The sequence below is a fragment of the Myotis lucifugus genome, unplaced genomic scaffold (assembly GCF_000147115.1).
Source record: "Myotis lucifugus unplaced genomic scaffold, Myoluc2.0 scaffold_14, whole genome shotgun sequence".
Taxonomy (NCBI): Eukaryota; Metazoa; Chordata; class Mammalia; order Chiroptera; family Vespertilionidae; genus Myotis; species Myotis lucifugus.
Genome location: NW_005871062.1, coordinates 10,807,838 through 10,826,895, shown reverse-complemented (window position 1 = coordinate 10,826,895; position 19,058 = coordinate 10,807,838). Strand labels below are relative to the sequence as shown.

The 19,058-nt window shown below is 42.8% G+C and overlaps 1 protein-coding gene and 1 pseudogene across 2 annotated transcripts in view; one reads left to right on the top strand and one right to left on the bottom strand.

Moving 5' to 3' along the window:
* ABCC5 (ATP binding cassette subfamily C member 5) overlaps window positions 1-14,809 on the bottom strand; it is an 82,223-nt gene extending 67,414 nt beyond the window's left edge. The window contains exons 1-2 of one of the 2 annotated variants that reach the window (XM_006084862.3): window positions 14,691-14,809; window positions 11,820-11,997 (exon numbers count right to left, since the gene is read on the bottom strand). In XM_006084862.3, the coding sequence (XP_006084924.1) occupies window positions 11,820-11,942 (123 nt within the window). In that variant the 5' untranslated portion in view covers window positions 11,943-11,997; window positions 14,691-14,809. Of the gene's footprint in view, window positions 1-11,819; window positions 11,998-13,064; window positions 13,086-14,690 lie in introns of those variants that run through there. The other variant, XM_014452294.2, reaches the window with a different exon arrangement.
* Window positions 14,200-19,058, top strand: LOC102419567 (annotated as a pseudogene).

The window sequence follows — 19,058 nt, the reverse complement described above, 5'->3', positions numbered from 1 at the left end:
ATGCACATTAAGAAAGAAAAAGATACAGGTGAAATTAATTTTTTTATTGTTGACACTATTATAGATGTCCCCCATTCTCCCTCCTTTTACCCACCCCACCCCCAGTCCCCACCCCACCCCACCCCCACCTCTGAGTGGAATTAATTTTAATAATATAGATTGAATAATGATAAAGGCAGTGTTTATTAAAATACATTTCACTTTCAAAATTGTGCTATCAGCTATTAAAGTATGTATACATTTTTTGGGACACCCTGTATATTTATCCCAACCTATACAAAATCTTACCTTTTTAACATGTAATCAATAAAAACTTATTAATGAGCTATTTTACACTTTTTTTTTAAAGCACATGCCTGGCTACACAATAGGATCATCAGGGGAAATCCGGTGTGTATTTGATATATACACCACATCTCAATTCGGACTGGCCACGTTCCCAATGCTTGATAGCTAATGTGGCTCACGGCTAAAGTCCTGGACAGTGTAGCCCAGCAGTTCTGAAGGGAGGGCGATTTTGCTTGCCCAGGGCACATCTGGCAACGTTTAAAGACGTTTGTTACTTCTAGCATTTAGTGCAGTGATGGTGAACCTTTTGAGCTCGGCGTGTCAGCATTTTGAAAAACCCTAACTTAACTCTGGTGCCGTGTCACATATAGAAATTTTTGGATATTTGCAACCATAGTAAAAGATTTATATTTTTGATATTTATTTTATATATTTAAATGCCATTTAACAAAGAAAAATCAACCAAAAAAATGAGTTCATAGGTTCGCCATCACTGGTTTAGTGGGTAGAGGCTAGGGACACTGCTGAAATCCCAGGATGCACAGGACAGCCCCCGAAACAGAGAAGTGTCTGTGGCCCCAAATGTCAATCGTGCTAAGGTAGCTCTAGCTAGCTACACAGCTAAGACAGTGCTTGTGCGCTGGTCTAGGTGATGTATTTTATGGGGCCTGTTCTGTAAGCTATGGTGCTTTAAATCCTCGTTAGAAGTAACTTTTTAAAGCCTCTCCTGAGAAGGGAGGAGGGCCCCCATCTCTCTTCATTTCTCTTAAGGGGCACTATCTGCACACTGAATGCCTCTCCCTGGCCAGATGACACAGACACACACAGGGAGAGGTGTCCGCAGCAGTTCATTCTTTCCAAAGGGGAAATACTGTTTGATCCAGAGCTGAGAAAACATTAGACAAGGAAATACTGTTGCTATTTATATTTTCCTGAGGACTACATGGCTAGGAGACACTGAGTATTTTTTTTTCCTACCAAAGTGACACGGGTGGGGCAGGGTGGGGACACTTGGAGAGCTAATAGGGGACAATGAAATTCAGGTTCTGCTACGGTTCACACAAAGGTCAGGGAAGCACACAGTCACCTACGTGCCCATCTGGCGAGGGAAACAAGGAACATTCGATCCAGGAGCAAACAGCCATGCTTGCGCAAGAGGCTTCCCTGCTGCGTGCATTCACACCACCCCCGTGGCTGTGCTCATTGGTGCAACCACCACACCGCGGGACACCGCTTGTCTGCTTTGTCCCATCTCATTTTCTCAGGCTGCCAGAGCGGAATGTCTGCTGACAGGGCGACATGGGCTTTCCCCTGCATGGAGGCCTCTGGGACAAGATAACGGGGCCAGAAATCATTCTCCGGGCTGAACAGCCCCTCCCTGATAGCAGGACAACAGCAGGGTGGCCTTCCTAAACCTGGAGACTGAGGATTCATCCAAGCTCTTATGGATGCAGAGATGGCAGGCAGATTGAAGGCTGCAATTCTCCTGACTGGCACACCCCCTGGGGTATGATCAGAATGGACAGGCCTCAGACCCTACAGGGTATTCCCCTCCCCTCTCCGTAATCACCAGGTCTTAACACAGACACTGAACGGGCAGCCTCTTCTCATCAACCTTTCTGGCCCAAGTCAAAGCTTTTCTGTACATGTCCCAGTCCCATAGCTGCCTTTATGACGAACATCTTGGGAGACATCTCTTTAAGGGGAACTGCTGTACAATTTTAGATACAGGTTTCAGGAGACTCAAAATATTAAAAACTAAATTAAAATTTTCTTTTAAATTAAAAAAGATGATGTCCTCCCAAGCTGACATCAGGCTTTCCCATCGTCACTATCCCCAAGTTAAAGAAACTACCAAGGGACATTTCCTCTCCCAATTCTCCACACATCCTTACTCCAATGAGTATCTACATGATCCTGACCATCTCAAGCTCTTCCCTTAAGAACTTCCAAACAGTGGCCACTTCAATCAAAGAGACAGCAAAATTCTCCGACTTAGCAGCTATGAATAACTCATGCATCTCATCGGTAACTACCTGTTCACTCCTTATGCTGTAGTGCCTGGTGCTGAGGATCAGCTATTAATATACCAATGGATATAACTGCACAACATCACCATAGCAAAACAGGTGTTTTCCCACAGTTCATAATCTGGTATTACTCTATAATCAGCAGAAATTTGAGGGCTTTTAGTTGTTTTATAAATACGCTAACTTCCAAGGAACTTATTCAAAGTTCCTATTACACTGGTGCGTGAGATTAACTTTGTTATTACAATGATAAGGTTTCAAAAGATTACAGTGAACCTGAGTCACAGGGGGAAAAACCTTACAGGGAACACTTGGAGCCCCATTGGTTGAGGGGAAGAGATTTTATCCCAAGGGATTCAGGGCAGAGGTTCTCAGTGCTGCCTACACAACAGAATAACCAGGGGAGTGTTAAAGCAACGCTGAAGCCCAACTCCAACCCCAGAGACTGGATTAATTGGTCTGGGATAGGGTCCTGCATCGGTATTTTTTTTAAAGGCTCTTCAAATGACTTTAATATGCAGCCTGGGCTGAGAACCACAGATTTAGATAGATGAATACTGGTCTTCTGCATTTGACAAAAATCCCTTAAGTTCAGGCTTTGGCTTAAAAAAAATAAATTTATAAATGAAACTTTCTTCAGTGCCTAGTGTCATGTGTATGCTCATGTTAAATGCTCAGTATAAGACATCAGTGGTTCCATCATGTGACCGTGGGACTGCAGAGCAGGCTGGAACTGCTGACAATGGTGAGAAGCAACCACAAAGGTGGAGATATGAGCAGTTTGGCTATTCTTCTACTGTGAGACGACAACATTTAAGAAAACTAAGTGATCACTACACACCATGTCTGCTTTGGTAAACAGAAGTTTTCATCTGATATAACAGAGTTAAATTGATTCTTTGAACAGCTAATTTAAAAAATAATCTTATAATTTAAACATATATAACATCAACTTATCTAAATAGGCTAACTCCCTAAAAAGGGGGTGGAAAACAAAGGGAGAGAGAAGCTTAATTCTGCTAATCAGTGAGCTTCATTGTGGCAAATTAACTTAACATTAGTCTGCAAATTTTTTTGGTTTTTTGTTAATCATTTTTTGATCCATTGATTTTTAGAGAGAGTGGAAAGAAGAGGGAGAGAGAGAAACATCAATGTGAGAGAGACACATTGGTTGGTTGCCTCCTGCATGCATGACCAGGGCCAGGGAATCGAACCCAGAACCCTTCAGTCTACAGGCCGTCGCTCTATCCACTGAGCAAAACCGGCTAGGCCTGCAATTCTTTTTTAATTGAATTTTAGAGAGGGAGGAAGGGAGAAAGAAAGAGACATTGATTGGTTGCCTCTCACCCCAACCGGGGATGAAACCCACCACCTAGGTAAGAGCCCGGACCGGGAATCGAACCTGAGACCTTCCAGTGCTCGGCATAATGTTCCAACTGAGCCACACCGGCCAGGGCACACATTAGTCTGTAATTTTGATATTAACAGATTCAACCATTGCAAAACCTTCTGCAGGCTGGTTTCCTGTTCCGGCATCGGCCTTTTATTTTTGATTAAGAGAGAGGAAATGAATAGTGAGGCATTAAAGAAAAATTTGCAGAAGGCTACCTAAAAGCAGAACCAAGATGTCATTGAAAAAGTTTTCATTAACCATTTGTAACTTCCAAGCTATCTATCTCAACAAAATAATGACTGAGGTATTTAAAACTGCTTAAGAAACAGAAAGCTTGAGCATCTACCCATGTACCAGAAGGTCAAGGTTCAAATTCCCGGTCAGGGTACATGCTGGGTTGCGGGCTCAATCCCCAGTGGGGGGAGTATGCAGGAGGCAGGCGATCAATGATTCTTCTTTTTTAAAAAAATATTTTTTTTATTGATTATAGAGAGGAAGGGAGAGGGAGAGAGATAGAAACATCGATGAGAGAGAATCATTGGTCAACCACCTCCTGCATGCCCACACTGGGGATCAAGCCCACAACCTGGGCATGTGCCCTGACCAGGAACTGTGACCTCCTTGTTCATAGGTCAACGCTCAACCACTGAGCAACACCGGCCGGGCCCGATCAATGATTCTTATCTTTAATGTTTTTATCCCCTTCTTCCTCTCCCTTCCTCTCTCTGAAATCAATAAAAACATATTAAAAAACAAAACAAAAAAAGAAACAGGAAGCTAGTTCCAATACTTTTCTTCCTTTTTAACAGAAGCTCCTTTAACTACTCATGCTAACAGGCTATATTTATTTCCCTTAGGCAGCATTTCCTAGCAGAGCAGCAGCAGCCCTGCTGCAGATGGCGTAAAAGAGCTCATGATCAAGGCCAACAACCTCAGGAGACCCATGCGCTGCAGGTTCAGTCACCACCCAGCAAAGCCACTGGGGCTCTGCACCAATAGCAGCACTGTTGTCATCTCTACCAGAGAGCTCTGGACTGCTATTGGAGACCAACACCTGGCACCAGGCCAGATACCCGTATCATACACACTGAGCTCTATACAGCTTTACGGATGTGGGGGATGAGAGGGGGCCGCAGAGAGCAGGTGTTCTTACTCATCCCGTCACTGGTTGTTGAGAAAATGTGCTGAATCACTGAGTACCAATCAAGAGTAAAATAATGCAGAGACTGCAAATATGAATCTCCTTCACCCTGCCTCCTCCTTCCTAACAGCAAGAAGACTCACAGGTAATACTCTTAACTCTGAACACACTAGGGCATGGACAAATTCACACACCCTTAGTCCCTAAAGAAAAGCTTTCAGAGTCAAACTCTCAAAAATGTAAGGCACTAAACAAAACTACTTCATAACAATAACTGTCTCTGGGTAGAGGGGATAAGGGTGATTTCTAGGGTATAGCCTCAAAATATTTCAACTCACTAATTATGAAAACTCCAACCAAGGTTAAAGGGTCAGCCCAACACAAAACTAAAGGAAATACTAGGTGACGGTCACTGGGCTTTGTGAATGCTTGCTTTCTCATCTTCCTAGCGGCAGAACAGTCTAACACGGTAGAAAGAAAATTCCACCAATGGAACACTTTTGAGCGAAGGGGGAAAAAAGAGAGCAGTCATAAGGGCACATGAACTTGGGTCGACTTCCGCTTATTTTCCATTCTTCCTCCTTTTCTAGATTAGACATGCTAATGAAAATAAGTCACCCTAAACTCTGGTCTGGGAGCAGTAAGAAAACAACTACCTAATAAAAAGGTGTATAAAGCATTAAGTAGCTTTGTCTTGCTTTTGCTTAAATTTTAATTTAAAGCAACTAAAATCCAAATTCCCTGGCCTATTACTGAGGAACACACACACACAGCATCTGAAACTCACCAACCTATCCCTCTACATCTGTGACTTCACACTTTATGCTCAAAGCCAACGGAGTCCTAGTTGGCCCTATCCACAACCCTTTCTTCTGCCAGGCATGCCCTTCCTTTCTCCAAATTCTACCCATTCCTCAAATCTCCAATCAAATGTTACCTCCTCCTGAAGTCTTCCCTGACCTCAAAGGCTGAACTCTCTTTTTCATATTAATTTCCATAGCATCTAAATTACAGTCATCTATGTACATGCTTCCGAGTTTAAGCTTCTATTGGAGGACAGGCAAGCCCAGCATCAATTTATCTTTATCTGCATCAGACCACTTCATTCCGTTGTGTGCATGTATCTTGCAGAGTGCTCAAATGCTCACTGAATTAAGAAAATGAATAAACATCACATCTTAAAATAAACAAACAAACCAGGGCTCATGGAGTTATGTGATATACATATGCATATATATATGAGTGCAATCGTAAGAAAAGAAGCTGTGCCTGAACCATGCCTCAGACACAGAAACAGTGTTAAGGATTGGTCTAGACATAAATCTTCATGTTTATTGAAATAATGCCAGCCAATGTTAGTACTTAGGCCCAAAGAACTAACAGCAACAGAAGGCACCCTATTAGCACTTCAGGATTAAAGCATGCCTGCTAAGCATGGAATTGTGTGTGGCCACAGCATTAACTTAACAGTCCTAAACAAAGGAGGTGTTAGTCACCCTACCTTTAGGGTGACTAACATTATTTTACCTTCATTATCTCTCAGCAGATGTGATACAGATATCTGAAGATGTGACTGATTAGAGCAATTTTCCCAAAGAGTATTTCAAAGGAAAGATTTGACCACAATACTAAGGAATGGGCAAACTGTGCACTCTGCAACTTTGCTTACAGAGTGAAAAAAAATCACCAGCCTGTTTAAAATCAGAATCTGTTCCTTGGCGCCTTGCTTCTGACTTCTGTTTAACACAGTTTCAGGTCAGCTGGGCCTATCAAAGGCTAATGGAGGTGAGTAAAACCTTGTTTTTCAATTAAGAGTCACAGATGTATTCTGATCTTTTGTTACTTGGAGTAGTTTTTTTCTTTCTGAGGGACAGTAACTAAACCTGGCAACTGGAATGTCTGGTCCCAGATTTCCTCTCTAATAACTAATATAGAAATGATGGTTATGATTATATGACATGAAATTTTAATCTCTAATTACCAGCTTACATTTTAAAAAGCGATATGCTGTACACAGCCATTTTGCTTCCCAACTACTTAAAGTATCCATTTTTTATATCATCTCTAAACCAGAAATCTTTTGTCATCTTTTTGGTTCCATCTATCAGCAAACTATTAAACACAGTAGACAAGTTCAAGATCAATAAATCTTAAGAAATTTTGGCTTTTGACAGGTTAAATGCAAGAGCATTCTAGGTGGTATGTAAATTTGTAAAAACATTTGATGTATTCACTTTAGTGTGTATAAAAATATTGGTTGCATAAACCTATGATTTCATTGCTTAGGTCAAGGCTAAGCAAAAAGAAAAAAAAACAACTAATGAAAAATATTTTAAGTAATAAAAGTACAGAGGGTACAAGGATGTGGTAAAAACTAAAAAAAAAAAACCACAACACAAAAAAACCACACACAACAAACTAAAAAAAAAACCCCACAGGATTCAAATTTAAAAGTTTAAGAAAGATAAAAGGATAACAAAAATGAAATTCATACAGACTCCTGAAATTTTATAAAAGTGGTATTAGCCTTCCTGTTTCTTTAAGATAAGGCTCAATCACATAAAGTAAACTTGTTGTCTGATGCCTAACTTTAATTTTGGGGACAAAAGGTACAACAGTGACTCTATTTCCAGTTCTCCACTTACAAAGAAAAAGCTTACTGCACATCCCAATGTCAATTCTTCTCTACTCAATTGGGAGGGACCCTGTCCCCAGAAATTTCACAGGACCACACCCCAGCTTCCCAGGTTCGACCTCTTCCTGCTCAACAAGCCATCCTTGGACAAGCCTGCACACTCCCAAGGCCTCATCTACATCAGGGGTGGGGAACATCACCAAATATTTGACCAAATATAGCAGGCTAATTTTTTTTAAATAATTTTTATTTCTTGAAGTATTACAAAGAGTATTACATATGTCTCCTTTTTTCCCCCCCTTGACATTCCCCCGGCCCCTACCCCCTAGTGTCTTGTGTCCATTGGTTATTTTTATATGCATGCATGTAAGTCCTTCGGTTGATCTCTTAACCACCCCCCCAAACCCTCCCCAGGCTTCCCATTGTAGTTTGACAGTCTGTTCAATGCTGCTCTGCCTCTGCATCTACCCCTGTTCATCAGTCTATACTGGTCCCCATTATCTGTCCCAACCTCACTGGAGCCGTCCCAACCTCACTGGGGCTGTTTCGTCCTCACCAGGGCCGTCTTGACCTCACCGGGGCCGTCCCAACCTCAACGGGACCATCCCGACCTCAACGGGACCATCCCGACCTCACTGGGGCCATCCCTACCTCACCGGGGCTATCCCTACCTCACTGGGGCCGTCCCAACCTCACCGGGGCCGTCCCGACCTCACCGGGGCCGTTTCAACCTCACTGGGCCATCCCAACCTCACCGAGGTGCAGGCTAATTTTTTTAAAAAATATATGTTTTATTGATTTTTTAGAGAGGAAGGGAGAGGGATAGAGAGTTAGAAACATCGATGAGAGAGAAACATCGATCAGCTGCCTCCCGCACACCCACCACTGGGGATGTGCCCGCAACCACGGTACATGCCCTTGACCGGAATCGAACCTGGGACCTTTCAGTCCGCAGGCCGACACTCTATCCACTGAGCCAAACCGGTCAGGGCAAGCAGGCTAATTTTTAAAAAAATATACTTTTATTGATTTCAGAGAGGAAAGGAGAGAGAGATAGAAACATCAATGATGAGAGAGAATCATTGATCGGCTGCCTCCCACATGCCCCCCACTGGGGGTTGAGCCTGCAACCTGGGCATGTGCTCTGACCGGAATCAAACCGTGACTCCCTGGTTCATAGGTCAATGCTCAACCACTGAGCTACACTGGCTGGGCAGCAGGCTAATTTTTAAGTTGATAGTTTTATATGGCCCATGAATGTTATAAATATCCAAATGGCCCTTGGCAGAGAAAAGGTTCCCCACCCCTGATCTACATGGACGCACTAATGACTCTAAATTTGTTTCCTGTTCTCCTTCTTGCCCTGCTCTATCCATCTACTGATCATTTTACCTGGATGCACTTCAAACTCAACATGCTTAAAAGCAAACTCATTCTTACCAGCAATCCTAGGCACCCCAATGTGTCCCTCCCCTTCCAGAAATGCCCCTAAATTTCTCCCATCTCCTCCACCTCATTATTACGCTGAAGACAGACCCGGGGCCTCTCTCACGTGGGCTAGCACAAGAGCCTCCCGACTGCTCCCTGTATTTTCTCCCTCTCCTTGTACAGCTATTTTTTCCTTAACTGCCTCAAAACTAATCTTCCTAAGATAAAATCAAGTCTTAAAAATCCCTTATCAGCTCAACCTCATTAGTCATTAGGTCACACATATTAAGACTACAGTGAGATAGCAGACATACCTATCAGAATGGCTAAAATAAAGATTATGGGGCGGGGGGGTGGTCAGCTGGAAGAAGGTAAACCGGATAAATGGTGACAGAAAGAGACTAGACTCTGGATGGCGAGTACACAATGCAATGTGCAAATGATGTACTGTAGAATTGTGCCTATATAATTTTATTAACCAACGTAACCCATGTAAATTAAAAAAAAAATGAAGATAATGATAACACCAAATATTGGCAGGAATGCAGAGAAACTGGATGCATACATTATTGGTGGGAATGTAAAATTGTACAGCTACTATGAAAAAGGGTATTGATGTTTCTTACGAAACTAAACATGTACTTATCATATGACCCAGCAATCGCATTCATGGGCATTCCAGAGAAATGAAGCTTATCCACACAAAAGCCTACACACAAATATTCAAAGCAGCTGTATTTGTAATAGTGAAAAATTAGAAGTAATTCTAATGTCCTTCAACAGGTAAATGGTTAAACAAACTATGGTTTATCTACAACGTGGAATACTGCTCACAATTAAAAGGGAAGAAATATTGAAACACGACAAATTAGATGGATGTTAAGGGACTAATGCTGAATGAAAAAAGCCAATCTCTAAGATTCCATAGTATAGATTCCATTTATATACAATACTTAAAATGACAAATAGAGATGGAGAACAGAATCATGGTTGCCAGAGCTTAGGGGAGAGGATAGGGAGATGGCTGTGGTTATAAAAGGGTAGCATGGGATGGAGGTGTTTTATATTTTGACTGTGGTAGAGGTTCTTACAAATCTATACATGTGAAAAAACTGCACAGAATACACACACATACGTAAATGAGTGCATGTAAAGTTGGTGAAGTCTTAATGAGGTGGATAGACTGTATTAATGTCAATCAATCTCCTATTGTGATATTCTACTATAGTTACTCAAGAAGTTACCATTGGGGGAAGCTGGATAAAGTGCATATGGATCTCTCTACATTATTTTTTACAACAGCATGTGTCTCTACAGTTATCTCAAAATAAAAAGTTGAAAGATGGAAAAACCCTCCTCAATGACATCTAATAGCTCCCCAATACCCGTAGTAAAGCATGATATGCAGAATTTCCCTTACACATCCTACAATCGAGACAACTAGTTCCAAGAGCTAACATCTATTGAGCACAGGCTATGTGGCAGGCACCATTCTAAGCATTTTATATGTATTATCTCATTTAATCTTCAATGATCCCACAAGTTCAATTCTACCATCAATGCTATTTTAAGAAAATTTTTACAAAGATTTTTTAAAACTGATTTTTTGAGAGGAAGAGAGAGAGAGAAACATCGATGTGAGAGCGAAACATCAATCGGCACACCCCTTACCAGGGATCAAGCCCACAACTCAGGCATGTGCCCTGACCGGGAATCGAACTGGCAACCTTTCCATACATACCCAACCAACTGAGCCACACTGGCCAGGGCCTGTCAATGCTATTTTATTCATAAACCATTAAGGCACAGATGATATAAGTAGCTTGATAGCATTACCAACCAATCATCCTTCAAGCCCTGCTCCAATGTTACCTTTGTGACTTCTTCTAGATTTAAGTGCTATACTAACAGTGTCAAAAACTCAGAAGATATTAAAAAATGTTTAACAAGGTCTACACAAAAGGACACAAAAAAGTTATAAAGCTGACACCTTAAGGATTTGACACTGATTACACTGAATCTCTGCTTCTCCAAAGTTAAGCTTGAGTGGGAAAGTATTGTATAGATTATAGCGGGGACAGAAAACACCCATTAGTGAGAAAATGTTAACTAATAAGACAGCCAAAAAGACAGCTAATGTTAGGCTAATGAAACTCCAGTGTCAGCTGCAAAGCCCACATCTTTCTCAAGTTTTCACAAAACAAATACACGAACACAATTACATGACTTCTTAAACCCAGTTATCCCCACATCCCCTTTTCGTTAGTTTTCCAACTCACGAAAAGGCATTATCTCTTTTCTTAGAAAAAAGACAATTTCTCCTGTTTAAAATGTATATTCATTATTTCCCTTAGGAGAAACAAGGTTATTACATGGATTTACTTGAAAAGCTTACTAATTATCCTACAACAATCTAGAATTGTCCCAAGTACTGTCTAAATTCTGAATGAGTCTCTCCAAAGGAGTCATTTTAAACACAGACAACAGAAGCAGAGGGGAAGAAAATAATTTTAAGCCCATGAATGAAGCTTAATGGTTCAGATTTCCTCTGCTCCATTCCCCCTCCCCTCCCATAAGTTGTCTTCTCTTAAGCAAAGCCTTTGCAGAAGGCACCAAAGGTGAGCATAAGTGGCAGAGAGAAGGCAAAGGGAGAAATAGGTGGAAGGCGGAGAGCCAACCTCTCCTCTTTCGTAAGTAACCATAAATTCTTTTTTAAATGAGTTTATCTGTGCCAAACTGACACTCCAGGGTACAAGATCTCAAACGCTCCCCATAAATTCTTAACAGTGATCTAAAGCCAATAAAGAAAAAGAAACTTCTTTTAAACTATGCACTACATGAAAAAAAGGTGTGGTCTAGTATAACAAGCAGCTAAGACAAGGAACTCAGAAAGGACATACTGACCAGCCCCGTTCTCTTGTATTTGGAGTCCCCTCTGTCCTGTCTGGAAGTACTGCTTCTCTCTCGCACGTTTCTATAACCAGGACTGGGGATGATATACTCTTTTCCTATGTCGATGTCCTTCATCTTCTCTGACTGGAGACGCCAGGGCTCACAGACTCCTAGTTCCACTTGAGAATTTCTGAAATTAAAAATTCACCAAGAACAGACATTTCCTAAATTGTGCTTAATAATATGCAAAAATGTTTTAAAATAGGGAAAAGGGCCAAAGCACTGAGATTTTCTACCCTTATATCTATAAAAAATATTTAAAATCTTTTTCAAGTACTTCATATTTTCAAGAGAAAAAAAAATCAATGTAATAGGATCAAGAATATGTCCTCCCACTGCTAAGGAAAACAAAAAAGATAAGAAAAATAGACACACTGGTAAAGAGACACCCAACTTCTTCACCTAGGTTCAAACCTGAGTATTTATAGGTCTTTAAAAAAAAAAAAAAAGACTTTCTGGAAGCAATTTAAGTTTGTTCTAAGGATTATAAACTTCGCAATTTAAAAATGGGCATTATTCCTCCTACTAAGTTTTACTAAATGAAAACTTACAAAACACTTATTCTACCAATGATCTATTCCATCTTTGCATTTTTTAATTAGATAGTGAAGAAGCTGATATTAAAGTACCATGGAGTTACATAGCTAACATACAAAACAATATTATGCCTTCACTTTAAAAAACAAATGCCCCTTGGGATATGAAAGTGTTCTAAAATCAGATAGTAGTGATGCACAATTCTGTGACTATACTAACAAAACACTTCAAAAGGCTGAATTTCCATGCATGGTTTATAAATGATAGTACATCTCAACAAAGCTGTTATTAAAAAACAATAACCAAAGCAAACTGCCCACCCTGCCCTGTGAAGGCTTACCTAGTATGACCTGAAACTGTCCTAATTCTAATCAATAACCAGTTATCAACTTCCGTTACTTTTGAAAAAAATAAAACACATACACACCTCTCTGAAACATTTCCCCCACCCTATGATGGTTCAAACCTTCCCAGATAGAAGCTGAGAAAACCCCATTCATACCAGCCTCACTAGAAATTAAAGAAGTGTAGCCATGTTGCCTTTTAAATTCCATCAACTCCTGCTAGCAATCACTGCAACTTAAAAGTACTACTCTGTAGACCAAATTCTGACAGCTACAATTCATTTTTTAAGGTATCAGAAAAAAGGAGAATACTTACTAATCCTCTAAACAAGAAGGACTAAATTTCCTCCATAAGGTAAGTGCTTCCAGCACACAAAAAAGCTTGACTTCTTGCCTTTCAGAGGTCTGATTCGAGTACTCGGAGTTGATACTACTTATTTCCTTATCTCAAAAAAAAAAGTCACCTTGTCCAATGACAAATTGCACGATAAGCAATCACGTCACTGAGACCTCATTAAGCCTAAACTATAAACAGACCTGGCACCTGCCAGCGTCCCCAGTGTCTGGATGCAGATAATAGTAAATCCTTCTTGTTACCAGGGTCACAAAAGTCCAACCTTCCCCTCCAAAGGTTCCGGAGCCTAGCTAATTTCTGGAAGCTGAAAAGATTAGTCCTACTTTGAAAAAAAGGCAGGAGGAGGGGAGGGAGGAGGCCAAAGGAACACATTTATGTGATCAAATGCCATGTCAAGAGGAACATGAAGATCACCTCAGTTGTATAAGAACTCACAATAACCAAAGTTTCTTTCAATCGCTTTATTTCAATTCATTCTACATAGGAAGGACGTGGGGAGCAGTTTCCCATCACCTCTGACACTCTTGCTTTTGTATCAAGACTCTCCTTCCAGTGATACAAGTGTACAGTGAAACAGACACTGCCTGGGGGATGGGGGTTGCACAGGATTAAGAACTTCAATTAGCCAGACTGGGGTTTCCAAATTGCCTTCATAACTTAGGTTTCCAACATCTCAGGAAATCTGGTTCCAGGCCCTGAAACTGCATAAGAGAACCCGACCTGAGGCTACAAGGAGGATTCCGATGTACCACCCTCTTCCAATCCACTTGTTGTGTTGCCAACCTTCTGCACCTTTTACTTCTGGACCCCAGTATAACGACCCATCTCCTCCATCAAAACCTGAAACTTTGCCAACCATTCCCGTGCCTCCTGCCTCCCCACGTCTGTGCAGAAACCAAAAGGGCCCTGTGTAATAAATACGAAGCATCATGCAGCTCTGTGTGGTGGAAGTGGAAAGGGCACAGATGAAAGTCAAGCGATCTGGGTTCCATTCTGGGCTCTGCCCAGGGTTTGCTGGGCGTGCTTAAGTCACGAACCTCATTTGCCCATTTGCAAAAACAAAAACAAAACAAAAAAACACCAAAAACCCGAGAGGATGGCTTCTCAGGTCGCTGGCAGCTCAGAGTGTCCGGTGTGTGGCTTGAGCCGGGGTGTCCCAGGCCGTCCTCCCCACAACTTGAGGATGGGGGCTTCTCTCTGGCCAGCTTCGCCTGGGATGCCCTGGACCCTAGGGCGTTCCCGTGTCCAGTAGGGGCCTGGCGAGCCGATAGCGACCCACACCCACGGGCTGCGGGCGCAGCACCCCCTGGTGGCCGCAGCCGGGAGTGTAGCCAGCACTCTTGACCACTCATCCCACCCTACATGCCTTCCCAGGCCTGCACCTCACCACGTGCCCCGAGGGGTCGCGTCCCAAGGAGGGGGCGGCGGGAGACCTGAGGGAGGCCAGGCCCCGTTTCTCAGGTGTCTGGCTTCTCCCGAACTGCCCGTATCCCGCTCACAGCCCACCGGCCCCGGAGGAAACACAGGGGAGGGATCCAAGTGACAACCGAGGGAGAAGGAAGCGGGGCGGCGGCCGCCGCTACTTACCTGTGCCCCAGGTCCCAGACCGCCGCGCCGGCCACTCGACCACGCTCCCGAGCATCAGCTCCGGGGCAAAACAAGCCTTTATAGCGGCATTGGCCGCCAGACTGCGCAGGCGTGCTGCACAAAGAATCCCCAAGACTGAAGGGAATTGTAGTCCCCCTGCCAGGAGCCCCAGGCTGGGCACGCGGCGAAGGACTCTCTTTCCCAGAAGCACTGCAGTCGCCCTGGGGGAGGTGCGGGTGCTTTTCCACCGCGCTCCTAGCGCTGCACCATCGCTCCCCGTGCTCCTGCGACCCGGTCTGCAGTCCTCGCTGAAGCCGCGTGCCCTCGCGGGCGGCGGGGAGGGTGGACGGGAGCCCCGTGGGGTCCGGCAGCCCAGGGTTTGCAGGCAGGTGATCCGGACGGTGTGCGGTCGTGTGTGCACCAGCAACACCGTGAAGGTCACCGCAGCTTCTCTGCCCTGGTCGCCAGCCAGTCCCAAACCTTATCTGCCGTGCACTTGGCATTTTACGAGCGCTCGGTCGGGAATCCACCCTGCATTCTGATACCGCCTTTCTTTCTTTTATCCCACTGCCCAACGCGTAGTGTGTGCTGCCTGTTTCTAGATAATAAAATGCCAGGATCACCGTTTTTAGAGTGGCAAGAGCCATAGGCACAGTCTGCCAACTCATCCCCTTCTTTTTATACATGAAACAGGTTCCCAAAAAGATCGATCACTTTATCTCTGTTTCATCTGTACCTTCAACAGGATCATAACATAACTACTCTTGAGTGCCTACCTACTCTATCTGGTGCTTTACATGGGATTCTTCTTTCTTTTACTCTCTATAACAACCCTGTGTGTAGGTACTATGATGATCCATTTAAGAGATTTAAATTTTTTTAAAAAATGAAGCCCCTCGGGCATGCGGGACTCAGTGGTTGAGCGTAGACCTATGAAGGGGAGGTCGCGGTTTATATATAAAATAAATGAAGGTAAAGTGACTTGAAGACACTAAGGTGTCATAAAGCTAAAGTAATTAATACAGTGTATTTAGACAAAGATGGATTGATAGACAAGTACAATAGAATGAAGAGCCTAGAAGCAGATTAATGCATATATGTAAACTTGATCTGTAACAGGAAAAAAAAACCATTACAAATCAGTAGGGAGAGAAAGAAGATTCCATAAACAGTGCTGGGATAATAGTTATCCGTATTTTTAAAATACTCAGTGATGACTACTTCATACATACCACACAGAAAAATCTATTTCAGGTAGATCAAAGACCTAAACTGTGAACGAGAAAACTTTAACACATTTAGAAGAAAAGGTGAAATATCTATGTGAACTTGAGAGTAGAGAAGAATGTCTTACGATACAAAAACAAATAAGAAAGGAAAGATTGATACATTTTTACTGTATTAAAATTTAACTTTCTGTACAAGATGCCATAAATGAAGACAAAGCACAAGTTATAACTGACAACGTTCTTAAATGTACAATATACAAATAATTTCTACGGATCAGCAAGCAGTGGCAAATAACCCAATAGGAAAACAGGGAAATGATGTGAACAAGCTGTTCACAGAAAGGGAAACAAGAACAGCCATTCAAATATGTTTGAAAAGACACCCAATCTCACTAATAATCAGGGAAATGGAAATTAAAATAGTGCTGAGATGCCATTTTATGCCCATCTGACTGGGAAACCAAAAATCGGACACCACCAAGTGTTGTCAAGGATCTGGAGAGACAGGAGATTTCACACCTTGCTGGTAGAGTGCGTATCCATTGATAGAACCACATTAAGGAACAATTTGGCAAATTTAGTGGGTTGGAAGTGGGATGTATTGTTAGACCTCAAGTAGATCCCTAACATTCAGTAGCTTGAACTCAAGAAGTTTATGTCTCTCGTGCTAGGAGTTCATTTCTAGGGGAGGGTACCAGATCAGCAGTGCAATTCTGCTTCTTGCAGTCCGTCAGAGACCCAAGGTGAACGTGGCTCTCTCAGGTTCAACATTTGGCTTCCTACGTTGCTCCGCTCATTGCTCCCACCAGTCACCCAGGTGGGAGGAGGGGAAAAGGGAGTGTGGAGGTGTGAGCTGGTCTTCAGGCACCAGCCAGGAAGCTGCATACTTCATTTCTAATCACATTCTATGGGTGACGATTCAGTCAGATGGTCACATCTGAGAAACAACTGGGGAATGCAATGCTCAGCAGGGCAGGTATGAGCCATCTACCACTCTACTAAAATGGCAGAAGAAAAGAAGAGATTTTGGTAAAAGCTAATGGTTTTTAATGCCCCTTCTTAAACCCAGCAATTCCACTTTTGCATATATGCTCTGGACCAGTGGTTGGCAAACCGCGGCTCGGCAAACCGCGGCTCACGAGCCAAATGCAGCTCTTTGGCCCCTTGAGTGTGGCTCTTCCACAAAATACCGACTTCTGCGCATGGGCCACGAAGTTTCAATCGCACTGTCAGTGCGCGCCCGCACGTGGTATTTTGTGGAAGAGCCACACTCAAGGGGACAAAGAGCCGCATGTGGTTCGCGAGCCGCGGTTTGCAGACCACGGCTCTAGACTAACCTTTATCAGCAGGAGCTTCTGCAAGTGAATTAAACCCTACACAAAATTATTTGAGTGACTATTTTCTTATTTCTCCCAAGGATAGCATATAGCTAGTATCATTCTAGATGCCCAGGGGAGAAGTGAATTCATTACAAACAATGAATACCTTAGGACATCAGGGCTTAATGCAATTAGCTGAGAAAAGGTGACCCAAAGGGGCTCTCACACATCTGCACAAGGAGATACTTTCATTGGGCATGGTCTGTAATAGTAGAAAGAATATAAATTTCACTAATAAAGGAATAGATAACTAGTTATGGTATTCGTACAATGGAACATTATATAGCAGTCAAAGAACAAGGTCTATTATGTATCTGCATGGTGGGGTCCATCCAGCCTGCCCTGATGGGGGCCCATCGGGCGGGCCGGCGGGGGTGGGGAGGGGCCACAGGCAGTTGGTCAGCCAGCCCCACCCCTGATCGGGGTGCTGGGGGCCGACAGGGACTGGATCAGGCTGGTTGGCTGCCATAGTGCGCATCATAGCCACTGGTCATTCCGGTCTTTCTGGTCGTTCTGCCGTTCTGGTCACTGGGCTTTTATATATATAGATATGAATGAATCTCAAGAACAATGTTGAGTAAAACTAAGTTACAAAAAGACTCAAATTGTGTGACTCCATTTGTATTAATTTTATAAACATGTGATACATTGTTTAAGGATACGCACATGTATTGGGCATGCTAAACAACACTTTCAATGTATAGATAGTTAACTCTACCATTGGAGGGAGGAGCCTAAGATAAAAGAGGGACATACAAGGACATCACCTGTTTCTGTAATATTTTATTTTATTTCTTTTTAAAATGACTTATAAATATTAAAATTTAACAAAGCTTGGAGGTGGGTATATGAGCGCTTCAAATATCATTTGCTGTGTTTTGGATAGCCTTTAAGTATTTCATAATTTAAAAGTTTTAATATCGAAAAAGAAGAAGAAAGGACCACAAATAAGTCACAGAGGCATAAAGACCCCCAACCTACAGGTAACCAAAGAGAAACAACCCAGGTCACCAGCAGGATGGGCCACTGGGTCTGCAAACACGATTTAAAAAACAACAACAAAAAACTTCCAAAAGAAACATAGGGGCAGACCTTCATCCCAGCCCCACAGGCACATCATGGGCTACAGAATTTCGCGCAGATGGAAGGAAGGCAATGAACCTATCACCTCACCCAGTGGAAAGGAGCCATTCTGGATCAGGTGCCTATAAATTCCTCTCTTTATCTCACAAAATATGATGGAATTGACTGTGTCTATGGACTGGAACTTCACAAAGATGAAAGAGTTTTGTCTCCTAAAATTTTTTCTGACAGGGTGGCATCATCTCAACTCAGTGATGCAAACCTTGCAAATACCATCATTGGTAAAGCTGTGGAACATATGGTTGAGGACAAGCATGGTTCTAAGGGTGAATAGAGAGGGCTGGTCTTAGCCCAAGCACCAATAATGAAAGCCTGGTTTTATATCACCAGTGATAAGGCTCCTGTCTTGTACATGCCCCTGTCTTGTGTCAGCTTTCAGATGAGTATAAAAAAGGAGACCTCCGTATCATGCCAGTGAGTCTCCTCCAGCAGAGTCAGAGCCAGGAGGAGCTGTAGATGGCCTGATAGGCAAGCATGTGGAATATACCAAAGAAGATGGCTCCAAATGGATTGGCATGACCATTCACCAAGTGGAAGCCAAACCCTCTGTGTATTTCATCAAGTTCGATGATGATTTCCATATCTATGTCTATGATTTGGTGAAAAAGTCCTGTTAG